This window comes from Oncorhynchus gorbuscha, linkage group LG25, assembly GCF_021184085.1.
Source record: "Oncorhynchus gorbuscha isolate QuinsamMale2020 ecotype Even-year linkage group LG25, OgorEven_v1.0, whole genome shotgun sequence".
In the NCBI taxonomy this organism is placed as follows: Eukaryota; Metazoa; Chordata; class Actinopteri; order Salmoniformes; family Salmonidae; genus Oncorhynchus; species Oncorhynchus gorbuscha.
The window spans coordinates 16,467,784-16,491,144 of NC_060197.1; the positions used below are offsets into that span (position 1 = coordinate 16,467,784).

The following is a 23,361-nucleotide window of genomic DNA, read 5'->3' on the forward strand; positions in this document are numbered from 1 at the left end:
CTACAACAGGTCAGTCGTTAGATCGCCAGAGACTTACAACAGGTCAGTAGTTAGATCGCCAGAGACCTACAACAGGTCAGTAGTTAGATCGCCAGAGACCTACAACAGGTCAGTAGTTAGATCGCCAGAGACCTACAACAGGACAATAGTTAGATCGCCAGAGATCTACAACAGGTCAGTGGTTCGATCGCCAGAGACCTACAACAGGACAGTAGTTAGATTGCCAGAGATCTACAACAGGTCAGTGGTTCGAATGCCAGAGACCTACAACAGGACAGTAGTTAGATTGCCAGAGATCTACAACAGGTCAGTGGTTCGAATGCCAGAGATCTACAACAGGTCAGTGGTTCGAATGCCAGAGACCTACAACAGGACAATAGTTAGATTGCCAGAGATTTAAAACAGGTCAGTGGTTCGAATGCCAGAGACCTACAACAGGTCAGTGGTTCGAATGCCAGAGATCTACAACAGGTCAGTGGTTCGAATGCCAGAGACCTACAACAGGACAATAGTTAGATTGCCAGAGATCTACAACAGGTCAGTGGTTCGAATGCCAGAGATCTACAACAGGTCAGTGGTTCGAAGACCTGGACAGTAGTTAGATCGCCAGAGACCTACAACAGGTCAGTAGTTAGATCGCCAGAGACCTACAACAGGTCAGTAGTTAGATCGCCAGAGACCTACAACAGGACAGTAGTTAATACACCACAGACCACCATACACCTATAAAATGCACAAAGCTAACAAACTAAGCTAGCGGTTTGTGGAGTGTATTGATTTACATTACATTACATTTAAGTCATTTAGCAGACGCTCTTATCCAGAGCGATTTAGTAAAGCTCTAATCTTAGCAGCCCACCGCAGGCCACCGCAGGGACTGACATTTTCCGTCGTCCCCTCGGTCGCTCTAAAGACCATGGTAACGGGAGTGTGTTGGAGAGGAACTCTCCACCCGTCACTGGTCACTTCAGCCCGCGGGAGCTCCTTTTGGGGCGGGGCACTGGCTTAACCCCGCCTCTCGACAGCCCTGAGCGTCGTCGCCGTTCCACTGCCGCGGTAACGGTTACCGTGAGCCGCCACGATTCACTGCGTCGGCCTGAAGACACGCCCATCCGGCGCTCCAGCAGCGGGCAGCACGGCTTCAGCTCCAGAACCCTGGACCCAGACACACTGGCACAGGTACACTCTCTCACACGCACATACTTTCACACACACACACACACAAGTACATACAGTAATTATACAAAAACAAACATACTTCTTATATTTTCTCTCTGCCACTTCCTCGTTCCCTTTTCTCTGTAGGACATAGAGGAGAGTGTGAGTGTGGCCTTGGGGCAGCTGAGGCAGTTGGAGCGGGGGGGCTGCAGACCGGCTCCTGACGTGGTCCTGGACACTCTGGAGCAGGTTAAGAACAGCCCAATCACAGCCTGCTCCTCTGAGTCGCCCAGCCCCCACAGCACCCCCTCCACCCCAGGGACTCCTGGTACCCCTAGTCCCCTCAGCCCTCTGAGCCCCCTCATTCCCCTCCCTGGCCCCCCTCCCGCACCCATCCGATCCACCAACCCCTCCCCCGATACCCTGGGCTCCTTCAAGCCCGTAGTGGGGGCTCCTCTCCGTATGGGAGCTCCGCTTCGCCCCCCAGCCTTGAGGCCGAAACCCCTGGTGCCGCCAAAGAGCAACACCCCCCCTCTGCCCCCGCTGCTGGACAAGTCCTGCACCATGTGACGAGCCAAACCGGGCCAAAATAAAGAGTGGGAGAACAGGGTACCTGCTTACTGTTTAGAAACCTGAACAAGGGTAGAAAGTGGTAGGACAGATCTGAAACTAAAACGGTTTTTATGTAGTAATACAAAATAATATATGATCTATGATATGCCATGATATTTATGTGTGTCGTCAGGTTGGTGTGTACTCTCTTCTTGGTGTGTAGGAGTTAACGTTCTCCATTTATCAAAGGGTAGCTGTGTAGAATGGGAAAGCTAAAGAAAGCAGAAACCCTATCCTGTAAAAGAGATGTAGTCACAGATGTGTGGGAAGTGTAGTTCTCCTCCAGTGAAATGTAGTTTCAGTGATGTGAACGTTGACTATGTAATGACAAAAGGCTCCTCAGCTAATGAAGGTCTATCACCAAAAGGATGCTGTGTTCTTAGTGTATTTCGATTGGCTGCTGCATCTATGAGCGATTTTCATTGGCGACGCGAAAGGACAATGCGGAGTGAAGATGTGCCTGATGGGTAAAGGGAGGCTCACACAGAGTGGAAACATAAGGGCGGATGTCTGTGTGATCTTTTTAAAAATTATTTTCTATTTCACTTGGTTCCGCTGCTAAGCTCACCAATGCCTCAACCGAAGCCTCTCGAGGCATTGGTGACAAAACTCACATTCTATTTAACCAATGTTCAGCTATTTAATGAATGTTCCAGTATTTAACGACTGTTCAGCTCTCTATTGAATGTTCAGTGGGCAATAATGTCACAGGGGCCGGCAGCGGCGTTAACCCTCACTACTAGAAAACCGCCTTCTCGTGTTCAACCGATACACACACAGGCCAGGTACACACACACAGGCCAGGTAAACACACACACAGGCCAGGTACACACACACAGGCCAGGGGAAATAGTTTGGAGGTAGAGTGGTGGAGGGGGTTAGGAGTTTGTAGAGTACGTTTCCCTCGGCCTGTGTGTGTGTGTGACTTCTTTCCCATTACCCTGTTTGTCTGTGTGTGTTTCCTCTGCCTGCCCTCGTTCTGTTCCTTTGTAAGTGCGATGGTGGATAAAATGGATTATTCATGTCTGCCTTTAGTAACAGAACATGTGCAGGACAGGGGTGCGTGTTGCTGGCAGTTGGTGTGTGGGAATATGGTGTATCTGGTTGTTAGACTGAAGTCACTAAATAACCTTAAGTTCACAGTAAGCAAACAGGCTGTGGGGCTTTTGAGTGTAAATGCCCAAAATACACTTGGAACAGCAGCACACTGAATGTGTCCTCTTTACTGGGTTGGGAACTATTGCGTGTGTGTTTGAGCAGTACTGGGGATGTGTGTCTTTAAGAATGGGCTATGGGCGTGCATCGGTTTGTGTGTGTCAATGTGAAAGTGCCTTTTTTTTTTACCCTTGTCTTTGTGGGGAGTTTAATCCACTCGCGCATGTCCCGAACAGAGAGCAGCAGCACTTAGAATGAAATAATCAAAGTGTTTAGTAGAAGACTGAATTATGAATCCTAGAGTTAATCTATTGTGACATTGCACTTTGATGTATTGGGAAAATTGTGTACTTGGCATGTAGCATTATAACATGTGAACAGGTGCATTTTAAGGGACGTTGGTTTCTCTCTGAATGTGTCTGATAATTAAAGGAAATGGTTTAGTCTGTTGCTGTATCTGAAACTCCTGAGCTTCCTAAAGACAAGCTCTTATACCCAAGTGGATAGTATTGATGTTGTATTTATATTATAAATAAAAGGGAAGAAGTTAACAAGTGCGTTTTGGTTCGTCGAGCCTTCATTATTGCCTTATCACCTGCGGCGTGTGAGTGGGGTCGGAAAAGGGGATGGGACGTGCTACAGTTGGCTGTCTGAACACTCACTAATGTCCGTATTATTATTATTTGTTTTACCTTTATTTAACTAGGCAAGTCAGTTAGTCACAAATTCTTATTTTCAATGACGGCCTATGAACAGTGGGTTAACTGCCTGTTCAGGGGCACAACGACAGATTGGTACCATGTCAGCTCGGGGGTTTGAACTTGCAACCTTCCGGTTACTACTCCAACACTAACCACTAGGCTACCCTGCTGTCTTAAGTAGCTTCCGAAAACACGTGAAAGCACCACACACACACACACACACACACACACACACACACACACACACACACACACACACACACACACACACACACACACACACACACACACACACACACACGTCATGCTGCTTTTTTTTCTACAGTCGTCTCAACTTTATTTGGGAATTAAACGGCAAAATAAGTACAACAACATAAGATGACATACAGTGAAACCAAATTAAGCACTTTTGTTAAAACGGTAAACAAACAAATGTTAAAAGTATACATAAATTAAGCAAAAGACTTCAGTACATAGCATCATTATATCCCTGAGAGGGATAGGAAGTTGGCTATCCTGTGTTGGAATAGAAACAAACGTTCACTGTGAGAAGGCCACACTGCGTCTAAGAGTCAGTGACGCACATCTTTGGTCTGGAACTGATTTGGCAAAACAAACTAAAGGATTCAAAGCACGATGCTCAACAGAACCAACAGTTGGACCACAGAGTTCAAGCCACTCTCTGATTTAAAACAAGCTAATGCTGAGGTTCTAATTATATTTTAAATATCAAGTCGTAAAGCAAAAGGTCCTGGCCACCCATTTTTAAGAAGCTAAAACCAAATCGGACTATTTCAACAATGTTACTCAATAAGCTTTCCTAATGATTAGACAACTTTCTCCATCCTGTCTTTCTACGGAACTGGAACAATCCCTCAGAGTGCCCCTTTATGGGGACAGTCAGTTTACGATGTATATGAAGTAGGGCATCTCTCTCTCAGCCTTTGGAGCCAGGTTTGAGGGTGCTGAATGGTTTGGAGTTCCTCAGCGAGCCAGAGATCTCCTGCAGGAAGGCGGTGATGTGCGAGTCCTTCTCGGACTTCCTGCCATCGAAGATGACCACCAGGGTGAAGTGTGATTCTGGTCGGGTCAAGTAGTAAGTGCTCTGGACTTTGTCGTCGTAGAAGTGTACCACCTTGTCTAGCGTGTTGAGCTCCGCCTCGCGGTCGCCCATCATCATGATGACGTTGGGCCAGTGCGTGAGTGGCCGCTCGCCCCCGGGAAGGGACACCACGGCGGGGAACTGCTCCACACCCTTGGGCGCCTCGCGGTACGAGTGCGGGTGGTGGTAGCCGTGGCCCTGGAAGCTATCCAAGCCGCGGTTGTCGAACACCAGGGACACGTTGTTGGCATCGTGTTTGCGGATAAACGAACAGATCTTGCCATGGTAATCGGGCACCGTGCGTGCTGTCAGGGCCTTCATGTCTGCGGACACCGTCTGCCTGCTCAGCGCCTCATGGAAGTAGAAGCTGAATTTAGCCAGGAGCGCCCCCTGGAGGCGCTGCAGCCACACGTACAGGTGGGGTGGCTGCACGGCCTTCTGGGACTGGCCTCCGAACAGGTGCTTTCGGGTTTCCCTCTGGCGCTGGAAGAGCTGTCCCCAGGCAGTGAGCTTAGAGCTAGCCCCGTGCAGGCTGAGCAGGGCAGGCAGGAAGTGCCACTCTGACACCTGGGCCTGGCAGCGCAGGAGCTGTGTCACCACATCCACTTCTGTCTGGAAGCCCCCCTCCAAGCGGCCCAGGATGGGGTGGTGGAACCTGGGAGGAGATGGAGGGGTCATTGGAGAGAAAGCTTTATCTGATATAAGGGAGAAATGCTGCTGGTGTCAAGATTATTATTATTATTATTATTATTATTATTATTATTATATAAGATGGTAGCCTTAACTGATCACACTCCACTACGAATCAATCGTGTTCACAATTCTGTAAGACCAATTATCCTAATGATAAATAGCCTCATTAGCACTAATGCTAATTAATATACTGTAAGAGATGGACTGTGGCCGTAGGACAGAATTGGATGTCTCTGGTGTTCTGTGCTGCTATGGGTGTGTGCACTATGCACATTTGTGTGTGCGACTGGGTGTGGAGGTTCTGGCCGTGATTAGCAGTTAATATCCTGTGTATTCTCAGTGCTGATTACGTTTCCTGGCAGTGTCGACTGCTGTGCGAGAAAGTCACCTTCAACCCTGACTGCACAACCACCCATGTGTGCCAGATTGTGACTCGCTGCAGTGTGAACTGCGACTCCGCCGCACAGTGGGCAATTCTGTGTTGGGCTTGCTTTGGTTCCGGCTGAGCTCAATTTTACATCTGCTGATTTCAGCAGTAATCTCCCCACCCCTCCCTCCCCTGTCGTGCTCGCCCACCACCCGCCCCTCCCTCCCCATACTCTCGTTTCTGCAATTTCTCAGCCACTCACACACTATCACAGCCTGCACACACAGCTGAGCTTACACACATGGCACGTCCCACCCACCTGGAGCTGTACTTCTGCAGCACTGCCTCGAGGGTGGTGACCAGCTCCTCTGAGTTGATGTTCTTCTGGCTGCCCAACGCGTGCATCTTCTCGTACAGGTCAGCCATCTCCATGCGGGCCTGGGTGAAGTGGCACAGCTGCTCCGACAGGTGAGACAGCAGGTCCTCCAGGTAGGGTACGGAGCCTGGCTGGGCGTGGCGCCCCATGGTCACCACCTTCCTCAACGCGTTGAACAGGGAGGTGTAGATGGTGCGGATGGAGTCCTTGCGGCTGAAGAACGACTGGCCGCCTGCAAGAGTGGGTTATGATCTTGATTAACATATTGGAGCAACTTAGAGAAAACAGTCCATGTTGGAAATTGTTGTTTGTGGTGCTATAACCTAACGTAGCTGATGTTTTAAAGTCCCAACAACCAAATTCAGGGGAAATGGAAACTGGGTTAAATATGGTAAACATCCACTTCCAGCCGACCCCGTCAGTGTGGGGTAGACTTGATGTGCTGTCTTCTGTGGGTTTTATCGGCGGTTGGCATTAACATTATGGTGCATTACCTCCACCCTCGTACTAGATCTCATTCTCCCTCTTTCCCTCTGATTCTTCCCACACTGTGGCAATACATGCTCAACTGTCTGTTTCCTGGCAATAATCACACTTTCCTATCACATTTAAAGTCTTATTCAACCGGCGGTGTCCCATCCTTAATCTTGTAAAAAAAATAGCACCCTCTCTTCTGTTCCTTCCTGCCATCCTCCACTCCCAGACTTTCATTTGTACTTCAAATAAACACCTGCCCTCAGGATCTCTATTCCACTGTTCCTGTCATCTCTGCACCATCACTGTCCATATCAGGCTTTTTGCCTCTGCCTTTGCTCATTGAAACTACAACATCCCCACCACTAAGTGTTTGTTTAGCCAGTACATCAACTGCCTCGTTCCCTTCCACCCACACATGGGCTGGGACCCAAGTAAATCGTATCCTGCCATGGGTTTGTAGTACCTCAAAGCAGGCATTGCGTGCTACGTAAGCTAAAGGACCGAAAACTCATCAACACTGAATGAATCAAAGCAAATAACTATTCCGGCTGGCTTGACTTCTTCCACCCACATCCAGACCAACAGTATGCCCATCAGCTCCGCCATATATACAGCCAGATGATCTGTAATACGTTTCCTGGCTGCCACCCCACATTCCTGCACCACAAATGCTGACCCAGTGCATCCTGTCCTTGAATCAGTTTTGAACCATCTGTGTAAATGGCCACAACAATCCTAATACACAGTATCCAGATGTCTATTAAACAAATCCGATGGATCAACACCCTATCTTTCTGTCGTCTCTCCAACACTTCTCAATCAAGTAGGCAGGAGTAGCCATGGTGGACTTACAGGAAGCTACCATTCGACTAAACTCCAATGCATTTCAATTAACAGGTGTACCTTGTTAATTTGTGGAATGTCTTTCCTTAATGCATTTGAGCCAATCAGTTGTGCTGTGTGACAAGATATGGGTGGTAGACAGAAGATAGCCCTATTTGGTAAAAGACCAAGTCCATATAATGGCAAGAACAGCTCAAATAAGTAAAGATAAATGACAGTCCATCATTCCTTTAAAACAAAGGTCAGTCAATTCCAAAAATCTCAAGAACGTTTAAAGTTTATTCAAGTGCAGTTAAAACCTTCAAGCACTATAATGAAACTGGCTCTCATGACGACTGCCACAGGAAAGGAAGACCCAGAGTTACCTCTGCTGCAGTGGATAAGCTCAGAGTTTCCAGCCTCAGAAAGTGCAGCCCAAATAAATGCTTCACAAAGTTCAAATAACACATCTCAACATCAACTATTCAGAGGAGACTATGTGTATTAGGCCATCATGGTCAAATTGCTGCAAAGAAACTAATACTAAAGGACACCAATGAGGAGAGACTTGCTTGGGGCAAGAAACACGAGCAATGGACCGACTGGTGGAAATCTGTCCTTTGGTCTAATTAGTCCAAATTCAAGATTTATGGTTCCACTCGCCGTGTCTTTGTTAGATGTAGACTAGTTCAACGGATGATCTCCCCATGTGTGGTTCCCATCGTGAAGCATGGAGGAGGTGTGATGGTACTTTACTGGTGACACTGTCAGTGCTTTATTTAGCGATCTGCCATCCCATCTGGTTTGGGCTTAGTGGGACCTTCATTTGTTTTTCAACAGGACAATGACCCAACACACCTCCAGTCTGTGTAAGGGCTATTTGACCAAGAAGGAGAGTGATGGAGTGCTGCATCAGATGACCTAGCCTCTACAATCACCTGACCTAAACCCAATTAAGATGGTTTGGGAAAAGTTGGACCACAGTGCTCAGCATATGTGGGAACTCATTCAAGACTGTTGGAAAAGCATTCCAGGTGAAGCTAGTTGAGAGAATGCCAAGTGTGCAAAGCTGTCATTATGGCAAAGGAAAGCTTCTTTGAAGAGTAAAACATATTTTGTTATGTTTGTTTAACTTTGTTACTACATGATTCCATGTGTTATTTAATAGTTGTGATGTCTTCACTATTATTCTACAATGTAGAAAAAAAGTATAAATAAAGAAAAAACATTGAATGAGTTTGTCTGGTACTGTACATGGTCCTCAATGAGGATTGCCCAGCCCCCCACTCCTTCCCCATCAGACAGCGCATCACATTTAGCACCTTCTTACACCTTACACCCTCCCATCACTCAATCAATGGCTTCTGCCCAGGTCAGGCTAGTGTCAAAGTACACCACAAGGAACTGGAAGGACCCCACCCTCTCCAGGTTTCTTCCATATAACCTCAAGCATATATCATCTCCCACCTGGTAAAGAACACAGAGTTCTCAACAGAGAACCTGAATCCCGACATTAATGCCCACCGCTCTACCTCATCAATTGCTTCCTGTACCTTCCTGACTATGTATGTCACATTTCTTCCCCTCTTCCATAAGGCCCCATAATCTGCAAATAATGACCTCCCCATATCCGGCCATAACTGCAAGTAAACATCATTGATTATGATTGAGAACAACAGAGGTCTAATCACGCTCCCCTGTGGTGTACTGTTATCCACCATTTAGCTGCCTGAGACTTCCTTACCCGGATAGACCTTCCAAATAGGAAATCCTTTATCCAGTTGTACGTTCTTCCTCCTACCCCCATAATAGCAACGTTATGTGCTGCTGAATACATAAATCGTACAAATCTGGGCTTGTATCGCCACCTGCTGTTAGAAACCTACACTTCAACTTTCTATTATGGAACGTGACTTTCTCGTCTGGATAATAACATCATGGTGATACCAGTCCCACTTGTGATAGGTCACATTAATTGCACTAAGGGGTGTCATTTTGCCACACCAATGCGTTTTGTAGTGCAACAAAAAATGCATTTTCTGTCGGTGCTTCTTACCCAGTTTTTGTCCCAGGAACGTCATGTTGTGATAGGCCTTCTCCGCTGCGGCAAGGTGCGCGAAGGCGGCGAGGAGAGCGGCCCAGATGGCCCCTGCGCTCTTGCTGCTGTCCTTCTCTTTCTCCACATAATCCTTCGCCCGGTCGAACGAGAACATTCCGAGCTGCGTGAAGAAACTCTCCAGAATCGCCCGCTCACGAGGCACCGGCCGCAGTTCCTCCTCACGCGGACCCTCCATCATGCTTTAGGATAGCTAACGTTAATACAACAAGATAACTTGTGAATAGAACATTTATTGCCGTACAAAACTGGTCGCATACTTGCTCGATACTACTGCTATCATGCTAGCTAAAGATCTAGGTAAAACAATTTAGCAACACCTCTCTCGGCTCAAACTGAATTTGTCAGAATGTATTGTTAATCTAGCACTGGCATAGAACAAACGAAATGTATAAAACATTATGCGGTAAATAAAATATTGTATACCAATTTAACTTGCTATTCCGTCGCCGCCATCTTGGTTTCAATTCACATCACAACACTACGGCAAAGCAGAAGTGTCTGGCGGAATCGTTGCAATCTGAACGTCTAGCGCCTTCTTCTGACTTGGAGGGGTTAAAAAAACATAGTTACAGAAATACACACAAAAAGTTACAGAAATACACACAAAAAAATGTGTTTAATTCCATAATTTTCGTTGGATAGAGCTGTGTTAATATTTAAGTACTTACCTAGTTGTAGGGAGAGTCATGCCACCCCTATGCCATGGGAACGAAAAACCATCTTGATTTACCTTACAAGTCCTGCACACGAACACTCAATGTGATTTAATTTGTCTGTTAAAGTATCCTTGAACACTCTTCAGATTTTCTAGGGTGAGTGTTAGCAGCATTTGACGTCGCACATTTTTGCCACACAGCAAGAAGAAGAAGAAGGTTAGGTAAGGGTTATTGTTAAGGTTAACAAGGGTACTGGATAGCACCAAGCACTTTTTCATCTCACACTGTTAATCACTCACTGATGGATGAAATAATCCGTGACCACAGACCCAAAGAGAGAGGGGGAAATTATACCACTAGTACCAATAATTTGTATCAACAGTATAATATTGGGGGCAAATCTAATTAATGTATGGCTTATTGGTAACAGATTATTGAAAATAGAATGTTTGATATTTAGAACACTTTCCACTTTTATTTCTGTGATGCTCTGAATTGAACGCGATCGCCCCTGCGTTGAGAAAGTAGAACTACTAGCACTGCCAATCTGTTACTGGTTGTCTACTTCCGCCTTCTCATCCGCAAGTGAGAGGCACCAACAATGTCCAGTTACTCCAGAGTAATTAATCATGCCACCAGTATATTATGCAGCAACAAAGGTTCCCTGGCCTTCCAGCAATTGCACAGGAAAGTATTCCAGCGTGTTGAAATAACTGAGGACGACTTTTGGTACATTGTAAAGAAGTGTTCTCGGTTTGTTGTGGTGCGGAACCGAGAGAGAACGGACGAATGGGGAACTGACTGTGTGATTGTCGCCAAAACGTCGCTGCGACTATGCAAAAATTACACAAAACAAGATTGCAGAGATTGCCAGGAGCTTCACCTTTGCAAATATTTTGTTTATGGAAACTGTAGATTTGGGAAAGGCAGGTAAGAGAAACCTCGACCGTGGTGAGTAATTTTTACAAGGTTGAGGAGGGGAGTGGCTAGCTAGCAGCAGCATAGATGAGATGGCTATCACGCCCCTTTTATTCTGTATTGCTCAATTTGGACGAATAACACATGCATCCTCTAGTCTAGTACACTAATGTGTGTAAGGTAGTGGTAGCACATTTATTATTATTATCATCAGATTGACCTATGTTTCCTTAAAGTCCTTGATTTGGAACAAGGCATATAATGATAATGAGTTTTCAGTAGCCTACACAAAAGCAAAATGATGCATGATGTCTTTATGGTACGTTCCTGCCTGTTTACATACTCTGCTCCGGTCTGTCTGTGTGCTGTTCTCTTTGTAGGAAGCAGTGCAAGTTCTCACATGACGTGCGTTCAGAGCATAACTACACACTCCTGAGGGAGTGCACTCTGCATGAGCTGCACGAGGATGACTTGTTCCTGTTACTGCTGCAGAATGATCCCACCCTGCTGCCGGAGGTAAAACGCATACGCACAGAAACAAACACACAGAGAATATACAGCACAGGCCGCTCCACTACTGACTAGAGCCCCACTACACACCTGGATGGAGCCTTACCAAGGCCTGGTGGTCTCCATTGAGAAATGAGCCCAGCTCAAATCCCTAGCATCTCTCCCTAAGCCACTGTAGACTTTCATATACCCTTTCTCCCTTAGATGAATACAGTAGAAATGCAATGTTGTGTCTCATGCTCTCTTTGTATGTGAATTTGTCTCTCTTGATCCATGAAGTCTTGCTCCCTTAAGTAAAATGTGGGACGTTTCTGCATTACAGGTTTCTGCCCTCAGGGAGTGTAGCAGTGTTCTGGGTAGAAGGCGTAGACCTCCTCAATCTTTCTCTTTTTCTCTCACTCTTTTATCTCTTACTCATTCTATCTCCCCAAAGAGGGAAGGACAGGAGTAGCTTACATCCTGGCATTCCAGGGAAGGGAATTCTGGATGCGTTTATAGGCAGGTTCAGTGAGAAGTGAATCCTGCACACTGATTGGACGATACCTCTCCGAACCAGATGCACCTGGAATCTGATTGGACAACTATATGGAGGCCTCGGAGCCACAAACAAGTTTCTCAACAAAAAAAAAGGAATAAACGTGTGTTCAGTTGTCCGAGAGTAATGTTGGCTCATCCAGTCTAAATAAATATCACAGTAAATTCATGAAAATGTTTAAAAGACGAAACTAAAAAACACTACAAATACCACCAAGTCCAGCCTAAAGCCCAATGTCGGAGAAGAGTGATCTGAGATGAAGACACCTTGGACCTGTGGGACTTCCTGTGTGCAAAAAAAAAAAAAAAAAGCAAATAAAGATTTTTATATATTTTTTTTACGAATACAAAAAAAAAGGAAATATAAAAACTTACGCTGTTGATGTGAGTTTGTCCCCGGGAAGTATTCGTTACCCAAAGAGGTAAAGTAGAACTTCTTGGTGTGCGAGGTTAGATAATTTTGACGATGGCCATGTATTCTAAAGGCAACTGCTTGGCCACTCTCTGGTTGGCTATGTGTGACTGCATTGCCACAATGAGTGTCTCTGACATTGTTGCTGTTTGTTCCTGACATCAGGTGTGCTCTCACTACAACAAGGGCTCCGGGCCCCATGGCGCATGTACCTTCAGGGATGGCTGCACCAAGATGCACATGTGCATGCACTTTGTGCAGGACGACTGTATGTTCGGGTCTAAGTGCAAGAGGCAGCACGTCATCGACCAGCATGGCCTTCGCATGCTGGAGGAGAGGGGCCTCAGCGGTGACATCATCAAAGACCTGCCTTTCGTTTACCAGAACCTCCACCGCCTCAACACACCCACTACACCCTACAATGCTAAAGGTACGGAATCCCTCACCTGGAGCGTATGTGTTCTTTTGGCTTGATCTGCAGTATTTATGCAACTGAGCTGTTCTCTTGGCCTGGTCTGCAGTATGTGTATAATCCCTCTGTATATGTGTGTATCAGAGCATGTAGGTGAGCTGGTCTCCAGGCCTGTGATCAAGAAAGAGGACAGGAAGGAGATTTGTCTGCATTTCATACGCAGGAACTGTAGATTCCAGGGTGAGCTCTCGTCTACTTGTTTTTATGTATTTTTGCCTGTTCAAATTTTATTTGTCACATGTGCAGAATACAACAGCCTTACCCTGAAATGCTTACTTACAAGCCGTTAACCAACAATGCAGTTCATGAAATGCAGTTAAAAAAACATTTACTAAATAAACTAAAGTCAAAAACAAAATTAAAAGCAACACAAAATTACATAATAATAAGGAGGCTATATACAGAGGGTACCGGTACCGAGTCAATGTGCATGGGTACAGGTTAGTCGAGGTAAGTTGTACAGTACCAGTCAAAAGTTTGGACACCTATTCATTCCAGGGTTTTTCTTTTCTTTTTACTATTTTCTACATTGTAGAATAATAGTGAAGACATCAAATCTATGAAATAACACATGGACTCATGTAGTAACCAAAAAAGTGTTAAACAAATAAAAATATATTTTATATTTGAGATTGTTAAAAGTAGTCACCGTTTGCCTTGATGACAACTTTGCACACTTGGCATTCTTTCAACCGCCTTCATGAGGGAGTCAACTGGAATGCATTTCAATTAACAGGTGTACCTTGTTAATTTGTGGAATTTGTTTCTTTCCTTAATAAATTTGAGCCAATCAGATGTGTTGTGACAAGGTAGGGTTGGTATACAGAAGATCGCCCTATTTGGTAAAACACCAAGTCCATATTATGGCAAGCACAGCTCAAATGGGGCGGCAGGGTAGCCTAGTGGTTAGAGCGTTGGACTAGTAACCGAAAGGTTGCAAGTCCCCAAGCTGACAAGGTACAAATCTGTCGTTCTGCCCCTGAACAGGCAGTTAGTCTAGGAACAGTGGGTTGTCATTGAAAATAAGAATGTGTTCTTAACTGACTTGCCTAGTTAAATTAAAATAAGCAAAGAAAAATGACAGTCCATCATTACTTTGACATGAAGGTCAGTTAATCCAGAAAAGTGAAGAACTTTAAAAGTTTCTTCAAGGCAGTCACAAAAACCATCAAGCACTATGATGAAAATGGCTCTCATGAGGGCCACCACAGGTATGCCAGCAGCATACCACTGCTGGCTTGCTTCTGAAGCTAGGCAGGGTTGGTGCTGGTCAGTCCCTGGATGGGAGATCAGATGCTGCTGGAAGTGGTGTCTTTCCTCTGGCCTTAAAAATATCCCAATGCCCAGTGCCGTCTTTCGGATGGGACGTTAAACAGGTGTCCTGACTCTCTGAGGTCATTTAAAGATCTCATGGCACTTATCGTAAGAGTAGGGGTGTTAACCCCGGTGTCCTGGCTAAATTCCCAATCTGTCCCTCAAACCATCATGGTCACCTAATAATCCCCAGTTTACAATTGGCTCATTAATCCCCTTCCTCTCCCCTGTAACTATCCCCCAGGTTGTTGCTGTAAACTTACCTGGTAAAATAACGGATAAATAAAAAAGGAACACCCGGAGTTACTTCTGCTGCAGAGGATAAGTTCATTAGAGTTAACTGCACCTCACATTGCAGCCCAAATAAATGCTTCACAGAGTTCAAGTAACAGACACATCTCAACATCAACTTTTCAGAGGAGACTGCGTGAATCAGTCCTTCATGGTTGAATTGCTGCAAAAAAAAACACTACTAAAGGACACAAATGAGAAGAAGAGACTTGCTTGGGCCAATAAACACGAGCAATGGACATTAGACCAGTGGGAAGCTGTCCTTTGGTCTGAGTCCAAATTTGAGATGTTTTGTTCCAACCGCAATGTCTTAGTGACACGCAGAGTAGGTGAACGGATCATCTCCGCATGTGTGGTTCCCACCGTGAAGCATGGAGGAGGAGGTGTGATGGTGTGGGGGTGCTTTGCTGGTGACACTTCAAAACTCTTGGAAAAGCATTCCTTGTGAAGCTGGTTGAGGGAATGCAAAGTGTGCAAAGCTGTGAAGAGAAAGGGTGGCTACTTTGAAGAATCTAAAATCTATTTTGATTTGTTTAACACTTTGTTTGGTTATTACCGGTACATGATTCCATATGTGTTATTTCATAGTTTTGATGTCTTCACTATTATTCTACTAAACACCGAGTAGCAGCAGTGTAAAAACAAAGGGTGGGGGGAGGTCAATGTAAATAGTTCAGGTGGCCATTTGATTAATTGTTCAGCAGTCTTATAGCTTGGGTGTGGAAGCTGTTAAGGAACCTTTTGGACCCAGACTTGATGCTCCGCTGTTGGTATATTTCTATGCTTTTGGTATGTTTGGTTGTGGTTCTCGCATGCTTGTTTGTGTAATGCATTTGTGTGCCCAGACCAGTGTATCCGTGTGCATTTTAACCTGCCTTATAAGTGGGAGGTGTTTGATGGGAACAACTGGATACACCTGCATCACACTGAGGACATCGAGAGAGCCTTCTGTGATCCCCGGAACACACACAGGTCAGCGTTCACCACTGCCCACGAAAGTTGAAAGTGGACTCTTGTGCACCTTTTCAAACCAATATGTTTTCCCGCCAACTTTATCATCCTGCTAACTTTTATTTACGTGAACCGACCTAGTCATGATTGAGGTAAAGTTCTGCCTATAGCTTAGTATGAAATGTAGCCATAATGCTGAGGCGGCATTGGCGCGCACTATGCTCTTAAAGGAAAATCACACTCAAAATACTGTCTGTATTTTTCTATTATGAAAGTTATGTAACTTGAAAACTTGATTGCTGACATGCAAAACATTTTGGGACTATGTCAACAATGGACCAATGATGGTTGCTAGGCAGCGCCCTTTCTACTTTCCTCCTGGCAGTACTAAACTTTGCGAGGCATGTCACTTCACCCATCTCTTCGCATAACCCACTACATTAACTGTTTTCTTAACCACAACTGGATGGATCTATATATCATTTATTTGGGAATAAACATCACTGAATTGAAAGGCATTAAATTGTTGCTTACTGAAACTCCGAAAGTCATCAAATTGTTATACTACATTTGAAGCATAGCCTACCCGTTATAATATTCATATGTGTAAACATACTGAATTATAATTGGATGCATTTTACAGCCGTATCATACTGTGCTATGATTGGTTATGACCACCCAGGTGGTTAGGTCATGGCAGTTGATCATGGTTGGAGATAAGTGAACAATGCAAGTTGTAGCTAGCTAATAAAGAGCTACGTTAAGAAATATCCCGTAGTACTGCATTTTATTATTTTGTACAAAGCGTGCAAAACAAGACACCCGTGTGTAGTCAACTATTTCAGCACCGTTTTGCGCGGCTTTGAGACAAGCGTGGGGACTCTTGATAAATCAATCAATCAATCAATGTCAGATTTTTATTTTCACTGAATCTCCATTTGGATATTCGTTAGGCTACAATTAGGCTGTGGAAACGTTAGCTAAGTTTAGGTGAGCGCTGTCGTGATCATTTTGTTTAGTTGCCTCATTCATTAGCACAGATCAGAACATTTTGCCAGTATGTGATGTAGCTTAACAAGTTGATTATTTTGTTCTTGCAGTCATTTAGTAGCCTTGTCCTACCTGACCAAAATATTGTGACTTGTCTTAATCAGTGTGATTTTCTGTAGGCTATATTTGGTTAATGCTCCTAAAATAAAAAATCGTCCTCCCTCATCTTAAACGGCATCGACCGCCACTGACCGCCCACATCGGCCCACATGTACTCTCTCTTAAACTTGCCGGCATGTGCACAGGATATATAAAAGGCTTATCCAAGCAAGAATGTGGTAAAAATTTGACTGTTTTAATTGGGTTCTAAAAAACATTTGCGAATGTTTGTTTTTTTACAGGCAACATACCATAAAGTCTGACTGTAAAATGTAAATAATCCATGAACATCTCTCTCTCTCAGTCCAGGATCTCGGCCAGTAGACTTCCTAACGATGACACAGGAATCGGACCCCGTGCGGCGCCTCTCCACGGTTTCCTCTGTAACAAAGCCGGCTCACTACATCCTGACCACTGAATGGCTGTGGTACTACAAGGGCGACCACGAGAACTGGATTGAGTTTGGAAGACCTGTGAGTCTGGAGGGAAAATGGGAGGCATTGAGTTTTGTGGTTGTTGTTTTGTTGTTGAGATATGGTTGTGAGGATTCTGTGATGTTGTGAGGATTCAATGCCAGGCGCTCTATAGAGCAGCGCATTACTCTTGAGTTTTAATTTAGCATGAGCCCACATGCGCAGCGTTTACCGTTAATTCTATCTCCTACGAACTTCGGGAAATTACCATTAAAAGTTACGTTGTCGGCTGTCCAGTGTGCTACTCTATAAAATGCCTTGGATTGAATCCCGGCCTAAGTATGTGGTGGTGTTGCGGTTGTCTTGCGGTCAGGACGATAAACAGCGTATGACCTCCCTCTCGTCCCGGGAGCTGGAGGAAGCGTACCTGGCAGACGGGTCTGCTGAGGTCACCATTATGAAAGGTCACCGCAACTACTACCTCAGTTTTCAAGGTAAAGCCCTTAGTACATCCCCAACATACACCTGCACTAAAATATCTGAAATAAACCCGATCAATATGTTTATATCAAAACATACAGTGACCAGGACGAGGTGTCATTCATCTTTGAACTCCTCTTTTTTTTCTACCCTTCCTTTATCTTCCCTACCCTCATTGCCTCTGCCCCTCTCATCAACTTGTCCTCCACTTTCACACCTTCCTGCAGACATGTACCAGCGGAACCCCAAACACAACACCAAGAGGAGGGTGCGTCGCCGACCACGATTCATCTCCATCATGGAAGTGGAGAACAAGACTGCACCCTAGAGAGAGAGAGAGAAGGGAGCGAGAGAAAATAAAGAGGAGGAATAAATGGGCAGATCTGTTCCTCTCTGAATGAATGGAGTACCATTACTCTGGATCTGGTGAGTGGGGATAAATTGGACTGGCTGACTCAATACCACAGGGATGACTACCTGGTACAGCCATGAAGAGCCAGCAACAGGAAATCACAGTGTGTTGCTAATTTAAAATAATGTTACTGATGTAATATGCATTTCGTTTGCAATTACTTTCTTTTTTTTGCTCATTGGAAAATCCGGTGCTCTCAGATGGTGTCTGTTTTTACGTTTCCTGTAATCAAGTATCAATACCTAAATTACAACTCGTCTTTTATGTACAAACTGTCTGACTGTAGACAAATGAAGTATTTAAATGTTTCTGTATATTTTAAAATTTTGAATATCTATCACGTTTTGAGTTCATCGCAGTCTAGTATATAACTCTATTTCCTAGCATGCATCTCTATATTTATGTGAAGATGTGATAATAAAACTATAGACTGGTCTGGCATGTTTATTTGTGGAATCGTTTTTCTACATGTCTATTTTCTGTTACTAAAGACCATACTCAGATTCATTGTCATGTCTCTCCATATTTAACATAATTATTTACACAGAAGCCTAATTATAAACATCATTTGTCCCTAATATTCTAAATGAAAACCATATCGATCAGCGTTTATTAAAGTGTGGGTCGCGGACCTGTTAATGGTGGGTCGCGACGTAAATGTATAAATGTGCCATTAGTTGAATTAATTTGGCCAAGTGCAACTGCGCTTTCTTATCAGCAGTCTGCTCAGTTTGGGGAGAGGTTGTAGAGGGAGATGCCCATGTGCTTCGCGGTTTACCGGATCTTTTTTCTGCAGTTTTCTTGAAGATTACTCCGCGACCCACACCCTGCAGTGCTGTAGTTCAAACCACTGACTTGTTATTCACACTCACCATCACTTACCGCTGTCATGAAATGGATTCCAGCTAGCCACTAGTTTGACTGAGCTCAATTGTCATGAAACGCAAATACAGTGATGACTTTTTGTCTCTTTTATACAAACTTTGAGAAATAAAGAGGAGCACCCACAATGTGTTTTGTGTGGGGAAGTACTTAGTAATGAGGCTCTCGAAACGAACAAATTATTAAAACGACACGTCCTGACCAAACATCCAGGCACAACATGACAGTAAACCCAAGGAGTTATTTCAGAACAGGGCAGAATGCTTCAGGAAACCGTGCTTCGAAAGTGGAAAAGTCAACTAGAAAGGCATTGTCATTTTATAACTGTTGGTGAAAAGCAGAAATAAGGGAGTACTATCTCTCATAACAGTAGATGTGAGTTTCTCTTTCAAAAAATCCCGTCCCTTAACGTTACACTGCTAATAGCTAACGTTAGCCAAAGCAAACTAACTAGCTACTGAAAGTACAACCCTAAGAAACAGTACAGATGAAGATGAAAAATTATCAGGCCTACTGTACAATCTACTGTATTGTTGGAAACAAGTTTAGGTTGTAACTGTTGCTGTTACAATTAATCATTTTTATTCTGAACTGGAATAAACTGATTGAGGCAAGATGCTTTTTGAGACGAACAATCTGGGTTGCTCATCTGCAGCACGAAGCGACTGAGTAAGCAGTAGATGTTCTGATCCAGTTTGGCACCACATACCTATGCAAGTCAGGGTTCTCAAGTACAGAAACAGTGTCAATGCTGAGCATGACCTCAGTGTTGCACTGTCAAAAACTGAGCCCAGAATATACAGGCTTGTTGAAAACTTCAGCCAGCCACACACCTCTCATTACCACTGTGTGTGTTTTCTGGTCTAAATCTGTTCGGTGATAAATCAGTTTATTCAAGTTCAGAATTTAAAAATATATATATTTTAAGAGCTACATTTCCAACCTAGACTTTCTATCAACAATCATTTAGACAGTAAGATGTACAGCAGAACATATTTTTAAAAGTATGTACTGTTACTTAGGGTTGCACGATCAAAAAGCCTGTGTGTATGTTCTGTTATACATCTGTGTGATGTGATCAATCCGTTTATTCCAGTTCAGAATGAAATAATTTATTGTATTTTAACAGCAACAGTTCCAACCTAGACAGGTATGTAAGAGTGTTTTTAATGGGGAAAAAGAAACATTAAAATATATTTATTGGTATTTCATTATTTGTTTTTGTCTATATTGCATTTTTTAGCCATAATGGCAATGACATTTTCCGATATTTACGTAAGTTGCATATTTTCCTAAGCTTGGGTCCCAGGAAAACACAGAATTTCTCATTTGTGTCCCAGGCTGAAAAAGTTGAAGAACCCCTGATATAAATCCCTGATTCACAAGGGCCCATGCCTTGCATCAATAAGGACAAGTTAACCGGTATTTTGAGTGGCATTCTCCCAGCCAATGACCAGGTATGTTGGCACACGCATTTGAGGAACGCCAGGGGTGTTGCAGCGAAGACTGCTGCAAAATCATCCAAGCGATGCGCGTCTCCCAAGAATAAACCCAATTATGGCGTGCTCATGATTTGTGTGTAGAATCGAATGTCATGTTTGGGTATTATGGACTGTGAATTACAGGCGCAAAGACAAATTCCTATTTGATGCGGACAGTATGATACTCAGACGTGTCTAGAATCTCAGGTTCTCCAGTGATGGGCGCTCGAGTGTGTGACGTTTCACCGGGAGATGATCACAATGTATTAACACGGCGCGGCTTACGTTCAAGTCGTCGGCCGCGAACAGATTCAATAATTACTGGCGACATTGGGAGTTATTTTTCTAACGGAAAAAAATGGTTTTTAGGTTCTGCATTTTGCAACATAGTACATTTGTTCGTTCTCTCTCCTTGCCGGTGAGCGCGCGGCCGCATGGGCCTGGGAGATGCGTGACGCGCCTGTACCGCGTCTCCTGGATGGCAGGTAGGCTCCATCACATCTCTGTGAAAAAAATAGGCTATGGAAAGAAAGAAATGCGGCGACTGCTATAGGCTAACTGTTTGTGTGTTTGAGAGATTTCGATTAGGCTTTTTCCTTTTCTTTCAGTTACACGTAGGTTAGTTTAATATTTGTCGGCCGATTGTCAGCATTCAGTCTTAAAAAGGCTTCAGAATTTGAGCTATTAACAGCTCGCGCCTGCCGCCCTTTTTTATCACCAAAATGTATCAATTTGTCTATTTCTGCGAAAGTGTAGGCATTTTGTGGGGAAATGTAAAAATGTCCACTAAACGAGGTGTCATAATGATAAAGATGGGATAATAAGCTGGGAATTGTGTCATGACCGACGGTATTATAGGTTAATTAGGATACAGCAACTAAATCCGTTGTCGCCTATCGTTTCATGGGCTATTTTAAATTGGCTTGATAAAAAATATAAAAAATTGACCGTACCATGGCTGTCAGATTTGTGAGATGCATGATGTTTGTTGGCAGACGTGGCCTAGTATAAGCTCCCCAATAATGGGGTCAGCCAGCCAGCCAGCTATCAAATGTGACAGGACACTGGTAAGGCAGCCCAGCCCTTCTACTGCTTTAATAGCCTAGTTAAAAATAGGCTTAACCCATTAAATGTTTCTATACGATGAAGATATTTTTATTACAAGGCCTTAATCTAAATAGCTTTGTATTATTAGATATTTGCATATAGGGCCTCCTGGTCGCCAGAAAGCATGCAATGATGATGCTATAGAGGAGAGATGGCATCGCACGTGTGTGATGTGACTACTCCCGTGCCATGGAAAGTATCATCCTGATGAGCACGGGTTCGAGGATGTGCCACGGAGCCTCTCAGGGCCTCCGCACTTATTGCGCACATCTGCTGGTAGCTTCCTTGCTGGTGTCCATGACGATGTCAAGCTCACCTGTTGCAGGTAACCTGCATTTCATTTTCTTACCCTCATAGGCATTGATGGCTGGTGGCTTTGACTCTGAATGCTAAGAATTACTGTTCCACACCTGGTTTCATCAAGGTACACTGAGAGATGTGGCCAGTATTTGACTTGTCCTTGACTTTTGGAGCTGTCCTTGGTGCTGAATGCACCAACTTCCATATTCACCCCCATCTCCTCGCCTCGTGTCTTTCCATCCTTTTACCTCTGTCTGTCCATTCATCCTCCTCCATCTCTCAGTAACTTGGTTATGTCGTCAGGGACAGCTGGACAGTGGATGCCTACACACACAGTCATCCCTCAGTCAGTCCCACTCACTGGCCTTGAGGCATCACACACACACTGATACAATCACACACACATACGGCGCATACAAGCACCCACTCAAAGTCAAATATATCCTGACTTAAAATAAAGAAATCTGTGGGCGGCTGCATGACAGGGGCAGACGGACTACTTCCTGGTGATGAAGGATGTTTAGCACTGCTGATTGAATCATTGTCATCAAAGCCATGTGGATCGACCGAAGGATGCTGCATGCTATTCTTAGAAACGCAAGTCTTTACTCTCATCTATCTTCATTCCTGCAGTCTCGCTCTTTCTTTCTCTTTCCTCTGCATTACTCTTCCCCTCTCTAATTCTATTTCTTTGTATTTTTTCTTCTCCCTTGCTCTCTCCATCACTATCTCCCTGTCTGAATCAATGTGTGTGTGTGTGCGTGCGTGCATGTGCGCGTGATTTGATCCTGCTGTTGGCTGGGATGCCTCTGAGCTGTGTGCTGTGTCTGCAGCATACCAATGAGCTCGCCGCCACACAGCACGTGACACTGCCGCAAAGCACGGCAGTGCCTAGTCAAGGCTAGGAGGAGGAGGAGGCAGGGTGCTTGCTGTAATGTAACTTACTGTACTGCCGAGTGTGTGTGTGTGTGTGTGTGTGTGTGTGTGTGTGTGTGTGTGTGTGTGTGTGTGTGTGTGTGTGTGTGTGTGTGTGTGTGTGTGTGTGTGTGTGTGTGTGTGTGTGTGTGTGTGTGTGTGTGTGTGAGAGGGGATGGATGAGGAGCAGGGAGAGCAAGGAGATTGTTACCTTAACTAAAACAGAATAAATTAACAATCCTAGAGTGACCTGGTTATTGTTATCATACATCTGCATTATAGCGCTTTGTGTTACAGTATATTGTACTTAAAATTATGATAAATGAACTGGGTGTTTCTCTATGCCTTTGTGTGCGCGTACGACTCTTCATTGTCATGTTGAGTGAGGATTGTGTGTGTAGGGCCGACCCTACAAATAAGCAACAGTCGGGGTCTCAATTTACTGTTGAGAGTTAGAATAATAATACACAAGGTGCCATTTTGAAATTTGGTAGTGCATCAGCAGTTTTCCTCTTATGTCAGTCACTCAGTTAGCCCATGTCAGCTAACATTTTATAAATTGCTAGGTAAGTTAGTTAGCCA

General features: G+C 44.4%; 3 protein-coding genes across 4 annotated transcripts in view; 2 read left to right on the forward strand and 1 right to left on the reverse strand.

Annotated features, from left to right (window-relative positions):
- LOC124014603 (SLIT-ROBO Rho GTPase-activating protein 1-like) overlaps window positions 1-3,466 on the forward strand; it is a 40,701-nt gene extending 37,235 nt beyond the window's left edge. The window contains exons 22-23 of the mRNA XM_046329785.1: window positions 852-1,179; window positions 1,306-3,466. Coding sequence (XP_046185741.1) covers window positions 852-1,179; window positions 1,306-1,728 — 751 coding nt within the window. The 3' untranslated portion in view covers window positions 1,729-3,466. The remainder of the gene's footprint in view (window positions 1-851; window positions 1,180-1,305) is intronic.
- Window positions 3,467-3,937: 471 nt separating this feature from the next.
- LOC124013919 (KICSTOR subunit 2-like) lies at window positions 3,938-10,140 on the reverse strand. 2 transcript variants are annotated; one of them, XM_046328479.1, is made up of 4 exons: window positions 10,006-10,140; window positions 9,520-9,772; window positions 6,108-6,396; window positions 3,938-5,383 (listed from the first exon to the last, which is right to left on the reverse strand). In XM_046328479.1, the coding sequence occupies exons 2-4, from the start codon at window positions 9,758-9,760 to the stop codon at window positions 4,564-4,566; spliced, it is 1,350 nt and encodes a 449-aa protein (XP_046184435.1). In that variant the 5' UTR covers window positions 9,761-9,772; window positions 10,006-10,140; the 3' UTR covers window positions 3,938-4,563. The 2 variants fall into 2 exon arrangements, with proteins under 2 accessions (XP_046184435.1, XP_046184436.1); XM_046328480.1 differs by having other exon boundaries at window positions 9,520-9,761; window positions 10,006-10,086.
- A 403-nt stretch (window positions 10,141-10,543) lies between these two features.
- LOC124013920 (protein mono-ADP-ribosyltransferase PARP12-like) lies at window positions 10,544-18,535 on the forward strand. The gene is made up of 8 exons (XM_046328481.1): window positions 10,544-11,168; window positions 11,537-11,672; window positions 12,778-13,042; window positions 13,169-13,264; window positions 15,535-15,661; window positions 17,094-17,262; window positions 17,576-17,696; window positions 17,910-18,535. The coding sequence occupies exons 1-8, from the start codon at window positions 10,840-10,842 to the stop codon at window positions 18,008-18,010; spliced, it is 1,344 nt and encodes a 447-aa protein (XP_046184437.1). The 5' UTR covers window positions 10,544-10,839; the 3' UTR covers window positions 18,011-18,535.
- Window positions 18,536-23,361: the final 4,826 nt, after the last annotated feature.

Excerpts from the sequence above, each read along its gene's own strand:
- LOC124013919 (XM_046328479.1), bottom strand. The coding sequence starts at position 9,760 with ATGATGGAGGGTCCGCGTGAGGAGGAACTGCGGCCGGTGCCTCGTGAG. Across the intron at positions 6,397-9,519 it reads GTTCCTGGGACAAAAACTGG|GCGGCCAGTCGTTCTTCAGC; the intron begins GTAAGAAGCACC and ends CCACTCTTGCAG. Across the intron at positions 5,384-6,107 it reads CTGCAGAAGTACAGCTCCAG|GTTCCACCACCCCATCCTGG; the intron begins GTGGGTGGGACG and ends ATCTCCTCCCAG.
- LOC124013920 (XM_046328481.1), top strand. The coding sequence starts at position 10,840 with ATGTCCAGTTACTCCAGAGTAATTAATCATGCCACCAGTATATTATGC. Across the intron at positions 11,169-11,536 it reads TGTAGATTTGGGAAAGGCAG|GAAGCAGTGCAAGTTCTCAC; the intron begins GTAAGAGAAACC and ends TTCTCTTTGTAG. Across the intron at positions 11,673-12,777 it reads ATCCCACCCTGCTGCCGGAG|GTGTGCTCTCACTACAACAA; the intron begins GTAAAACGCATA and ends TCCTGACATCAG.